We start from the raw sequence: 13,907 nt of genomic DNA on the forward strand, positions 1-13,907 counted from the left end.
AGTCCTAACTGTGTGCAAATCTCTTATGATGCAGTAGCTGCTAAATTTATTTACACAAGGGAACAGTTATAACTTAGCAAAGTTATGGAAGAAATATTTTAAAAGTTTGGTATGGGGGGAGGAGACCTGCCATCTAGGAGCTATTAGTCTAATAATTGTCTCTTTTAGGGTGAGTAGGACCCTAGGAAACTTTCTATCATGTCATTTTATACTCCAATTAGTTTTGAGGAACTTAGTCAATAGGTTGCGAGCACATTCTTGCATATTTGAACTCTTTCAAAATAACTTTTATTTAAGAAAGTCTGGAGGGCAGAAAAATAAAAATAAATCACTTTCTTAGATTAGTTTAATAGGAAAAAAAAATCAGTCAAACCCATCACATTTTCTTAAAAAAACTAGGGTACATATTCAAGCACAACGTATTTGTTGTGAGAGCGTGTAGCAAATTCACAAGAAAATACTGCTTATTTTAAAGATGCCTTTTTTTTTAAAAATACACAACCTTCCCAAGAACATGGCACAAAGTCTTCCTAAAGTTTTTTTTTTGCATATACAACAAAAGCATTTCACAAAGTGAAGTCATTCACAGGTCTATACATAGTGCTTCATTTATAACATTACAAAGACACTGCATTCAGTTGTAGCAGAAAGATGATAATGCATGGATAAAGGTCCATACACTCCTTAGAAAAAAAAACACTTGAACAGTGCAATAAAAAAAATAAATTACATTATGGAGTAAAAGGCATGCAATCTGGCCACTATCAATACCCCAAAATTAATAAAATAAAGCTTTAATAAATCTGTACAACATTGTAATAACAGAAAAGAGCCCCAGTGAAAGGTCTTAATTCTTAGGCATCTTGTACTTTCAAAAATATTCTGCTTTCGTAATAGAGTTTTGCGATATAAAGTATTTACACCCTACCTGCGAGATAACACCAAGGAACAGCAGTTAAATAAATCCGTAAACAAATCAGATTTGGCAATTTCTTTTAAAATATATATAATTTTGAACCTTATTTACAGCTTTGTTTCATTTTATTTGAAAGTAGACAATTTAATTTCTGAAACTTTTGCTCATGACACAAACCTTTTTCCTTTAGCAAAAAAAAATCCTGTTTGGTTTCTGAAATAACTTTTCACAAGCAGCTGAGAGGGAAAAATAGAAATCCGTTAAGTCTTTGTGATGCCTATGTAATGGTATAAATGGCAACGTCAAGAGCAGTTTTATTCGTATGCAACTCTCCTGGGATGGTTTATGCACATAACATCTGAACTAGCCATAGGACTTTCCAATAGGCATAGAAAAACGTAGCAAGTTTGTTCAATTAATTGTAATTAAGAGTTAATCTTTATATAAAATAAAAAAATATATAAACGGATTTACAAATTATCATCCTGGAGAAATTCTTCATCTTCCCCATCTAAAAGTAGGTCTGTATCCAATGCATCTGATTCCTCCATCACATCTTCTAAATCCTGAATGATGTCATTATCCTCCACTTCGATTTGCCGCTTTACCATAGTCATGTGATCTGGATGAAGTAACACGTGTGTTACTGGTGTGGCAGATCGGGCTATTGTTGCTATTTCACCAGCTTCAAGGGCTTTCTGTGCCTTCAGTCGCTGCTGTTCCTCCTGCTGTCTATGTGTTTTCATATGAGCGTTCCTACTTTTAATCTTGTAGAACATCCTGAAATATTGAATTAACGCTTAAAATTACGTACATTCAGTAAAATGCCAGAAAGCAATGATTATTTCTTCCATATTTGAATGAAACCAAGATAAAATAAAGCCAAACTATGCCATCTAACTTACTTTCCACATTCCTTGCAAGGGAAAATTGTAGCAGCATCCGTTTCACCACTAGTCGTACTGTGTGCGGGGGAGTTCTTCACAGAGGTATAGCCAGGCTGAAGTCCTCCCACTTTAGGTTTTGCCGCAGAAATCAGCTTTGGGATCTGGTTTGAACCACCATGAATTCGTGCGTGGCCATTTAAAGCCTGTTTGGAGCTGAATATCTTAAAAGAAAAGATGAGTGAAAATAAGAGATTTCACTTTACTCACCCTACCATGCTGGAACTAAGTCAATTCAACAATAGAGTTTTTTAATAAGCTTTAGTCTAAAATGCGTTACCTAAGAATTCAGAGGAGCACTGTGATAAACTACTTGGAGTAGAAAGAGGACAATGGTTTAATGATTACGAATACAACCATTTAAAATCTTGCAGAAAATAAAAAGTACTTCAACAACCATATTGATGACAGTTTGTGCTATCATCTATCTTGTATACAATTTGTAATAGTAACATGCTTTGTCTAAAATTCATTATTAAAATGTCATTATGATATTTTAAGAGCCAAAGCAATCTTTTAATTATGAGCAACTCTGTGATATTCTTCAAACATATCAAATGAAGTTTGCTAGTTTTACGTTCATAGCCTGTCCTAAATTTTCCCCCAAATAGTGCTCCTACAGAATAAACTTACATAACAAAAGCACTTGCAGCGTTTATAAAGTGCTGTTGAAATACCTTCAATTGATTAATAGAACAGATTACTTGTAATTTGCAATAATTATTACGTTGGTGTCCATTCCAATCCTATTCTCAAAAACTGCAAAGTTGGCTCCCGTGCTGGCCCTGACAGTCAGCATGTCATGAGCAAGAAATGCAAAGCACCAGAAAATTAGTCAAATTTAGTGAACACATTTTATCTGCTGAGATAAATTTGTGTTTAACACACCAAGTACCCACATTGTCGCAGTGCTGCTGCTTGTAAGATAAATTATTGGCGTTGTAGGTTAACAAAATCTTCTTTTCCTTTCAAAGCATCACATAATATGCAATTCCTCACTGAAGCTGGACAGTCTGACATTCAGGGGGCATTTGAACACAGAGCATTGTATGAAGCTGTTTGTTGTCAGAGATTAAAAAACGTTGCAGTAATGAAAGAGTTATTCCCCTTTTCTCACATTAGCTTTCTTTGTGAGTACTGATCTTTATAATGGTCATACCAGCAGATGGCATCAATGTTCCACTCACCCCAAATTCTCTGTGTAAGAGTTGCAATGATTAAAAAATTTGAACATTTTCTTTGTGAAAAGGAATACAACTTGAGTATCAAATTTTATCAGAACCAAACTTTCTCAGTAATTCCATAATTGAATATATTAAGCTTTCTAAGCCTAGGAAAATCTTGTGTTAAAGTACTCTCAGGACCCTTTTCTTTCCCCCTGGAACCACTCACTGTTCCACTAGAAGCAGTTCCAAAAGTTGCAATACAATAAGGTCTAAGTTGACCCGTTAAGTCTTATTGATCAGTTTCGGGAAAGACAATGGCCAGAGTTTTACCAGCACGCCTGCCCAGAATCTTTGGGGAGCAATTTAGTTATCTCGCAACCACCCCACTTTTTCTGCAACGGGATGGGCAAGGCTCGCAGAACTGCATTCTCCATTGGCCTCGGGCAGAATCTTATAAGCTTCGAGTGAACGAGGTGGTAAAATTCCAGCAAATGTGTGATGGGCCACAGGGTCAGGGAGTACGATCACAACAAACCGGAGGGTCAGTGAGTGAAAGAGGCGGTGAGTAGGAGGTACAAGCAATAAGTAGAAAGTATCACATTTCTTTTATATATTCGCATCCATTTTAAAAGTTGTTCATGGATATAGTAAATTAGCACTGTAAGGTATTTAAATTACAAGATAATATTTTGAGTACTTTTCCTCCTGACAGGAAAGGTCCTGCAGAACCTAACTAAAACTTTTACATGGGTCGTAAGGGAAAGATCTGATTCACTTAACATTGTTTTAGGTTGCACTTTCTAGGCATGCAACAATATTAAGCAAGGAATTACTCGTAAGGAGTGGTGATCCAGACATCCCAAGCTGAACTGACATTGGCTATGTGAGGTTGCATCAGTTACAATGGAAGACATTTATGGCTCTTGAATTACTGCTGGAAAGTAGAGATCCTTCAGCCATAGAATCAGAAAAAATAGAGCACAGGAGGCCATCTGGCCCATCTCATTTGCACCAACTCTTTTGGGAAGTAATTTAGTTATCTCACACCCACCCCCCCTCCATTCTTTCCCCATCCCTGTAACAACATCACTTTCAATTATCTATTTAATTCCCTTTTGAAAGCTAATACTTTCCATCTCCCAGGCAGTACATTCCAAATCCTAACTGCTCCTTGTCTAAAAGATGTTCTTCCTCTTGCTGTTTTTAGTCCTTTATCCAATCGCCATAAATCTCTGTCCTCTGTTAATCAACTCTTCATCCACTGGAAACTATTTCACTTTATTTATCCCATCTAAACACTTCACCTTGATCAAATATCCTCTTCTTCACTTCAAGGAACAACCCCAGCTTTTCTTTTTTATGTGTACAACTGCAAACCCTCAGCTATGAAATCATTCTAGTCAATGTCTTTGGTACTTTCTCCAAAAGCTTTCAGGTCCTTCAGGAATCGTGCTACCCTGAAATTGACACAAAGCTCCAGCTGGGCTGAAGTAGTGTTTAGTTTAGCATAACTTGCTGGTTTTATACTCCATGCCTTTATTTATAAAGTCCAGAATTTCAGATGCTTTATTAATTGCTTTGTTCACCAGTCCTGCCAACTTAAAATTTATGCAGAAAAATTTCAAGGTGGCTTTGTTCTTGCACTCTCTAAGATTTATTTTCTCTCCTCATTCTATCAAAATGCATCAACTCTCACTTTGTTGCATTGAATTCCAGCTGCCATCTGTTTGTCTATTTCAGCAACCTGTCTATGTCTTCTTGAGGTCTTGGTAGAACTACAATGTGTTTACATGTACAGAAAGAACATATATGCACAGTTGTTTCAACTATGCAAAATAGACAAGTCATTCTCTGGCTGATTCCTCATTGCAATGCCTTGACCAGTGTCAAACTGGCTGGTGTGAACTGAAATAAAGCTTGGCAGTTAACTGTCAAACATCAGTGAACTGGGGCATTCTCCATAGGAACGTCACTACTAAAGTCCACTTGCCAACCAATCAATATTAATAGTTCATACTTCAATCAATATTTCCTTTACGTTTGGTATTCTTGCCAATTATTTGATAAGTGCAAGATGAAAACTTTCCCAATGCATGTCTTTTTTCAGCAATACTCAAGTTCTGCACTACCAAACAATCTTAGTGTCCCGAGGTGTGTAGGTTAGATGGATTAGCCATTGCAAATGTGTGGGTTTACGAGGATAGGGTGGGGCTGAGGGCCTGGATAAGAAACTCTATCAGATAGTCAGTGTAGACTCGATGGGTTCAATGATCTCCTTCTGCACTGGAGGGATTCCATGACTATTCAAAAGGTATAATTTAGATGGGCTGTATCTTATCAAATCTTGATGCCAACAACTGATACTTACTGCACCACAATTAGGCATTTCACAAATGAACGTAGGTCCCTGAACAACTGGCTGTTCCATGGTAATCATTTGTAGCTCCAAGGGGGACTTCTGAAGTTCTGCATTATCACCTTGATCTGATTTTCTGTCTTCTTCCTCCTCATCCTCCAAATCTTCATCTTCATCACTAAACTACAGAACAAAAAAATGATTCACTGTCAAGAGGAAAAGGAAATTTAGTGTAATCACAAATTAAACAGTGAGTTTTCTGATACACTGTACAATAGTTTAATTCAAAGTTTGAAACACTGGATTGAATAAAATCATCATTACTCTATAATGTTTGCATGGCAGCATATATCCCTTTGATGAACATTGTAAAGTAAGGTTCCCTTTAAGTAATTCACGAGCAGAATTTCACATGTTTTCTCATTAAGATGCTGAGGATATTATTAATCCATTTTCACTTCACATTGCCTTCTGAAAAGCTCATCTTGTTCAGCCACTTGGGTGAGGCACCTTAAGTCTGTTAGTATCTATGAAACTATGGGCAAAGCTCCTGGTTCCAAATCAGAGAGAAAACGTGTGATTGAAGGTGCGTGTTGGGATCCTGTGGAAGTTCTGACTTATGGACCCATGTGGAATTGTCCAGGAAGTTTCAACTTCCAAAGGGCAATTCCCTTATTCCTGAGGATCCTCAACAAATATCTCTAATTCTGATATAGGGTTGAAGACTTAAGACAGATCTGCAGTATTTTCTTGGATAGTCACTCAGGAAAAGTTACATGTGAAAACTTAGTCTAACACCTGGGTAACTATACAACTGACCCCCGATCACACTCCAGACCCAACTTGACTGCACCATCCCTTCAACCCAACCAACTGCTATGTACCCAACCCACTCACCCACTTACGTATTCTTCATTCAGCCATTCACTAACATTAAGACTGGACCTTTAAACTTACCTTACGCTAGTGCAATAAAAATTGAGGCATGTCCTGTCTTCCCCCAACTCTGCTCAAATGAAGCTCCCAAAGAGTTACCACGCTGCACATTTCTGTGAAAGTTGGGCTTGCAAGACTCCACAAGAAATGCACAACACCATTAAGTTGAGCAAATCTGAGCACAGCAGCAACCTGACTATCACTGCCATTATTTGGAACATCCAGGTCACTAGCTCAGCAACCATCAGCAGCAGATTTAGCAACCATGTGTTCCCTTCATCCAAATCACTGACACAGGTTGTAAATAATGAGGTCCCAGTACTGATCCCTGTGGCAACCTACGAGTAACAGCTCACCACCTTGAAAAAGATCTTTTTATTCCTACTTTCTGCCTGTTAGCTAAACAATCCTCTATCCCCCTGGACCATGAGCTCTTCTTAGTCCACTCCTCACTGTTCCTGTGTAGTCCTGTATTTCTTTTGCGTTTTCAAGTTTATATCCAATTCCCTTGTGAAAATTATGACTATGCAAACTTCTACAGCCTTTTCAGAGAGTGCATTCCGGATCATAAAGCTGGAAAAATATTCTCATCGCCTCTGTTTTTTTTGACAATTTCTGAATAGCTGATCGAAGTTAGAAAGTTCAGCTCCTGGGAATTAGGAAAGTGCGAGAAACTTAAAATCAATGAGAGTATTTTAGGTGGAACTGGATGCTGTTGAATCGTTAGAAACACCCGAGCTCCAGTAGGAATCAATCATCAAATAGGCACACGAATCCAAAGCAACCTGTGACTAGAGAATAGGTTTCCTAGAATAATTTTAAGGCACTACATAACTTTGCGATTCAAAGATCATTTATAAATCTGGTACCACTTTACCAATTTCATATGACCTAATAAATTGCAAAAGTAAAGTGGTTTGTAATTGTCAGCAAGATCCTACACTGAGATTTTTAATAATGTGCCTTTCCAAAAAGCAAGCAATTGAAAAACATACAACAGAAACCTCGGACTTTACTGGCAACTGGGATTCTCTGCTGTCGCTGCAGTGAATGGCTGAGCGCTGAATTCTCCATTCTTACGAGCAGTGCAACGGGAACGAAAGAGATCGGAGAATCCTGCCCATAGTTTCAAGCTTTTTTTCTTAAAAAAAGCAAATTATGCTACAATGTGTTTTGGTCGTATGACATTATGATCCATTGAAACTACAATCCATTGTGCTACAGACCAGCGGGTCACAGCTCGTTTTTCCCTGGCACCTGCCAAATTAGCTGATGAGGGCTCGCGACTGCCCAACTATCATTTACTTTTCTCCTATTCCTTCCAACCTGGATAGTGCACTGCACTTTGATTTAGTGTAATGGAGGGAAGATTGGAGAAGAAAAACAAACAAGACACATCAGCCAACATTTTAATCAATCACTATCCAGCAACTCCTCCTGGAAACGGGCACATCTGAATAGCAACTTGACACAGGACTGTGCTCTGGTGCAATGTTGAAAATAATTAAATCACTGGCATTCAGGGACAAATCATTAATTCCCACATAACACAAAAATGCAATTCTAATTGATCATCTTTTTTGGCAAACTGACTGACCTCCAGTTTATCAGTAGTGGGAGAAATTCAGGAAGACAGATGCCATAAAGATCCTTAGTGCAAGGAGACTGAAATACAGGAACAAGGAAGTTGTCTAGGGCATTGGTGAAACCACATGTGGAGCATTGTGTGTAGTTTTGGTTTCCATATTTAAGGAAAGATATAGTAGCATTGGAGGCTGTACAGCAAAGGCTCACAAGAGTAGTTCCTGAGGATTTTGTGTACAGTTGTCCAAAGTAATGGAAGGCTTCTAAATTTTAAGTTTTTTGATGGTGGTGAGGAAATTCAATTCAATGCATGTATTCTGCATTTGGCAGGGATCTCCATCAAAAATTCAATGCAGGATCAATAGGAGGTAATTAATTATTAACTTTTCACTTGTCCAGGCCACTAAATTCATAGCAGGTGAGGAGTCTTCTTACTCTTTATATAGGACAATATATTTCCTCAATAACATTCACAGAATTGATTCCATTTCAATGGGACAAAATATGTAATAAACACCAATTCTGAAAGAAACATTTGGATTGGTACACCATGATAAAATTAGACACTGATTGTTAAGGGATCAGTGAATTGATACAAGTATTAAAAGGCTTTCAATTCTATTTAACAACAAACTTTTTGGCCAGCTGGTTGGTTCAAAATAATTATTTTCGCATTAGCTAAATAAATTGACAAAGCTCAATAAAAAGATATTTGTTCAAGGGAACTGATCGTGGTACAAAAGAGAGTTCTCCACTGCCAGGTCACCAGTGCCACTTAGGGTTCAGACTGTGACAAGAGTCAGTCAATCAAGGCACCTTAATCCAGCAAACTGGACAGAGCTAGGAAAATGAAATTTTCACTGTTAAATTGAGTCTCATGGCAAAGCAGTGGAGAGGATACCAGCTAATTTTACTATGGGATAAGTCGGGATCTGAATCTCACTCCTGGAAATAGCAACTGTGCACGCTTAGATGCGTCTCTAACAAATTCTGGTCTTGGATAGATTTATTAACCATCTGCCAACTCAAACGTTGAATAATTGCAGAAGATATCCATTTCCTCAAACATATAATGCAGTCATCTATAAACATTGAGCTGACTACAAAGGTGAAAGGACATAATGGATACATAATTAACTCAATAAATAATCCAGCATTTAAATGTGAATAGTCCAATCTGCTTTATTAACTCATCTCTGCTTTCATCACTGATCCTCCGTTAGTGAGGATCAAAGATCCTGGGAATTCGATCAATCTAAAATACAGCTACATTTTTATATGTTGCATATAGTTACTGTAAATGGATAATATCGCAGCACTGACACTTAAATAGCTTGGCATGGGATCAAAACAATAAATCCAGTTAAAGGAAACAAAACAAGCAATGTTGTGTAAGTGTTATAGTGGAACAAACGCACATCATTGAGTGAAACAACATATATATCAAGCAATCTGATGAAAACTTGGTATAGATTTATCACAAATACAAATTTTCCTTTAGTATTCTAATCTTTTGCTTTCTCACTATTGTTTTATAAATAACGAGGGAAAAAAAAACCAAAACATGACCTTTGGCGAACTGATGTACCATCTACAAGATGAACACAATGGTGCCACTGTGTGTGGTGGTGGAGGAAGTAAATGTTTAAGATGGTGGATGGGGTGCCAATCAAACAGGCTGCTTTGTCCTGGGTGGTGTCAAGTTTCTGAATATTATTGCAGTCGCACTCATCCAGGCAACTGGAAAGGATTCCATTACACTCCTGACTTGTGCCTTGTATATGGTGGACAGACTTTGGGGAGTCTGGAAATGAGCTACTCTCTGTAGTACTCCCAGTCTCTCATCCACTCCCATAGGCAAAGAATTTACATGGCAGTTCCAGTTCAGTCTCTAAATCAATGGCAGTGGGGGATTCAGCACTGATAATGTCAAGGGGTAATGCTTAGATTCTCTCCAGCTGAAGATGGTCATTGCATTGCCTGGCACTTCTGTGGTGTGAATGTTACCTGCCACTTACCAGCCCAAGCTGAAAATTGTTCAGGTCTTGTTGCATACGGATGCAGACTACTTCCGTATCTGAGAAGTCACGAATAGTGTGAATTATTGTGCAGTCATCAGTGAACACCCCTGCTTCTGACCTCATTGATGAAGCAGCTCAAGATGTTTGGCCTAGGACACTACGCTGAGGAACTCCTGCAGCAATGCCCCAAAGACCAAGGTAACTGACCTCCAACAACCATGAGCAATTTCCTTTGTGTTAGGTATGACTAACCAGTGGAGAATTTTCCATGATTCTAACTGATTTCAGTTTTGCATGGTCTCCTCAATGTCACATTTGTTGAAATGCTGCCTTGTTTCCAAGGGAGTCACTCTCACCTCAAGTTCAACTCTTTACAGCCTTGAACCAAACTTGCAGTAATGAGGTCCGGAGTTGAATGGTCCTGGCGAAATTCAAACTGAGCATCAGTGAGTAGGTTATTGTTCATGATGCACTCACTTCTGGAAATGGTAACAATGTGTGCCATAGATGTCCTCTAACCATTTCTGATCTTACACACATTCAATAACCATCTATCAACTCAAACTTTGAATAATTGTAGAAGATATCCAATTCTTCAATCTCAAACATATCTGAACAGTACGGTGGCACAGTGGATAGCACTGCTGCCTCTCAGTGCCAGGGACCTGGGTTCAATTCTAGCCTTGTGTCACTGTGTGTGTGGAGTTTGCATGTTCTCCCTGTGTCTGCGTGGGTTTCCTCCAGGTGCTCTGGTTTCCTCCCACAGTCTAAAGATGAGTAGGTTCGATTGATTGGCCATGCTAAAAAAGACCCTACTGTCAGGGGATTAGCAGGGTTACGGGAATGAGACCTGGGTAGGTTTGTGGTTGGTGCAGACTCAATGGGCCGAATGGCTTCCTTCTGCAATGTAGGAATTCTATGATTCTATATAATACAGCCATCTATAAACTTTTCATTAAACCAGGGTTGATCCCTTACGAGTTGCAGTTAAATACCGTGCTTCTGTTGGTGGTGGTCCACTGTGCCTCTTGGATGCCCAGCTTTGTGTTGCTGAATTTGTTCAAAATTTATCTATTTAGCACAGTGATAATGCCACATAACACTATGAAGGGTATCCGCAATGCAACGGCAGGACTTAGCTTCTACAATGACTGTGCGGTGGTCACTCCTACCAATAGTGTCATGGACATGTACATGTACTACAGATAGATTGGTGAGGATGAGGTCAAGAAGGTTTTCCCTCTTGTGGATATCTCACCACTGGCCCTATCTAGCAGGTATGTCCTTTAAGACTCAGCTTGGTCAGTAGTGGTACTAACAACCTACTCCTATGATGGATATAGATGGATATATGGATATGCTGTGCCCTTGCCACCCTCAGTACTTCTTCCAATTGGTGTTCAAAATGGAGGAGTATTGATTCATCAGCTGACAAAGCAAGTGGTCCATGTAGTTCCATTCCTTTTTGACTTTTCTGTGCAGGTTTGATACAACTGAGTGGCTTGCTAGGCCTCAGTGGATTCAGAGGGCAATTAAGAGTCACATTGCTGTAAGTCTGGAGTCATATGTAGGCCAGATCTGGTAAGGCTGGCACATTTCCTTCCCCAAAGGACATTAGTGAACCAGAACGACAATGGTTTCATGGTCACTGTTAGACTAGCTTTTAATTCCAGATGCCATGGCAAGATTTGAACAGATGCTCCCAGAGCCTTTGGATTGCTAGCCCAGTGACATGGCCAGCATCCTCTCTGTTATTAAAGACTAAACAGATTGTTTAATTTCAGTCATTCAAACAGAAAATGCTGAAAATACTTCACAGTATTGACTGGCCCAGTGAGCGTTTGATGTTTTTCTTTTCTGATTTCCAGCATCACAGTATTTTGCCTTTTGTACATTTTCAAGTGTCCTGCCTTCTTTTTAAATAAGATGTACCTTCTCCTATTAACTGTCATATATATTAATCAACTAAGAAATGCTCAGTTTGAAAATAACTTGGCAGTGTGTCTTAAAACCTAATCATCATTTGCTCTTTAGATTATTACTTACCATTCTCTCTGCCTCTATTTCTGCGAGGCGGGTCCTGTGCTTTCGACCTAATCGCAAGACCTTTTTCCAAGTGTAGTAGTACTCAACACATTGTGCTACCGTCTTTGACTTAACCTGTATTAAAATAATCAGATCAATAAATGTTGCATTACAAATCAGAATTCCATTTTCATACATTTGATTATTAACATATACATTAAACTTTTTAACAGAGCATATTTACAACTGTAGGAATAAGTTGCAGGTGTATGTTACATATTGTTCTATACACAAGTAGAAATATATCTCAGACTAGTCAGGGAGGTTGACTAATAGACACTTCATATCCTCCATCTGGTTTTCCTTCCAGCAATACATTTTTGTCAAAGAGAGAGTGGACCCACAATACCACAGCAGTACATTCCTACATCCATAACTAACAGTTGATGTTTTACACCACTTCGGCAGCACAAGAATTTACATTCTTTCCTTTCATCTCAGAAGTGCCTTTCATTTTAAAAAGGATTTGTTTAAAGGCACTATATAACAGCAAGTGGGAATAGTTCAGCAGAGGATGCTGGGAATCCGAACTCCAATTAGAAAATTCTGGGAACATCCAGTAGATCTGGCAATATCTGAGAGAGGGAAACAAGAGTTAACATTTCAGGTCCATCACCTGTCATTCAGACTGGGGAAACTGGAAATGTAATATGTTTGAGCAAGGGAAGGGGAAGGGGAAGGGTGAGAGAAAGAATAAAAGCAAAAATCTGGGATGGATGGAAAGCAGGAGAGTAAATGGAAACATGCTTCATGATACTAAACCAAGGGGACAAGAAATAAAAGATGTGTCTTGAAGGGGTATGAATAGCAGAATGATGATCAGTGATGCCCTGAAAGCAAAGTAGTCTGTAAAATGTTTAATCAAGTGCAAATCTAATTTCTGAGAACAGAAATGCAAAATTAAATGAAATAATGGGGACAATTCTCCCAAAAAAATCTTAAGTGCTGAATTCGTATAAAAACTGGAATAACTCGCGCTGTATTTTTTAAAGCAGGATTTTCAAAATGGATCTCCCACACTTTGTGCATCAGAGTGCCCTAGCAAGATTCACATTGAAAATCATGGTATGGGGCCTATGGACAATAGCGTTGAATAGGCCACTGTGCATGTGCCAATCGGTCAAAGCGGAGATCGGCGCATGCACAGTGCCACATTCTCCCGCGCCCCACCCTCCCCCCCCCTATTTACTAAGGTATCAGATGCATATTATCATCTCACACTACAGGCCACCTATGGCAAAATAAGTGAGCTGAAGAGTGCAAGAAAACATCGAATTAATAATGTGCATCACAGGACATCCTGGTCCTATGAGATCTGGGCCATACTGTATATTTGCAATTGATTTTTTAAGAATAATGGCTTCAATACATCTTTGTCATTCTTTAAATATAGCGTTGAACAGTCTCTAAAGCATTTCTCTTACCATTTTCTGAACCAGGAAAAAGTCCTTATTATGTATACTGAGAGCTTTGTTGAATAGTTTCTTCTCCATTGTTGTCCACTTGTCAGAGCCTATGAAATGGGGATAGAATTTTTAATACAAAGTTTTTTTGGCTGAGATTTATTACCCTTTAGCGTTCCACCATTTGTGTTCTCTTTATGACCATATAGCTTTGGCAATCATAACTGGAGACAGACTGTCAGAAGGGTTGGGACATTGACCACTGCCTTGGTTGCTCTTCTTCCAGCTGCTTTGGAGTATGTGACTGGTGCCAACAACTACCTCCATGGATTTTCCTCTATCCTCCCAGCTCCAATTGTCCACTCTATCTCCATGGACAGAAATGTGAATGGGGAATCAAATAAAGAATTTGCTAGTTGCTAGTATTGCACATCTCTGTTCATCTCATAAGTCTAACTGCTTGGATGCTTACATATAGCATTTCAGGGCCCAGTGA

General features: G+C 38.8%; 1 protein-coding gene across 5 annotated transcripts in view; it reads right to left on the minus strand.

Annotated features, from left to right (window-relative positions):
- Window positions 1-277: 277 nt before the first annotated feature.
- Window positions 278-13,907, minus strand: part of LOC145351007 (transcriptional-regulating factor 1-like) — a 199,670-nt gene continuing 186,040 nt past the window's right edge. For all 5 annotated transcript variants that reach the window (XM_080200583.1, XM_080200584.1, XM_080200585.1 and 2 more), the window contains 5 exons: window positions 13,433-13,521; window positions 11,970-12,083; window positions 5,395-5,565; window positions 1,822-2,024; window positions 278-1,696 (listed from right to left, as the gene is read on the minus strand). In XM_080200583.1, the coding sequence (XP_080056709.1) occupies window positions 1,387-1,696; window positions 1,822-2,024; window positions 5,395-5,565; window positions 11,970-12,083; window positions 13,433-13,521 (887 nt within the window). In that variant the 3' untranslated portion in view covers window positions 278-1,386. The remainder of the gene's footprint in view (window positions 1,697-1,821; window positions 2,025-5,394; window positions 5,566-11,969; window positions 12,084-13,432; window positions 13,522-13,907) is intronic.

This window comes from Carcharhinus amblyrhynchos, chromosome 12 (genome assembly GCF_965287045.1).
Source record: "Carcharhinus amblyrhynchos chromosome 12, sCarAmb.v2.hapA, whole genome shotgun sequence".
In the NCBI taxonomy this organism is placed as follows: domain Eukaryota; kingdom Metazoa; phylum Chordata; class Chondrichthyes; order Carcharhiniformes; family Carcharhinidae; genus Carcharhinus; species Carcharhinus amblyrhynchos.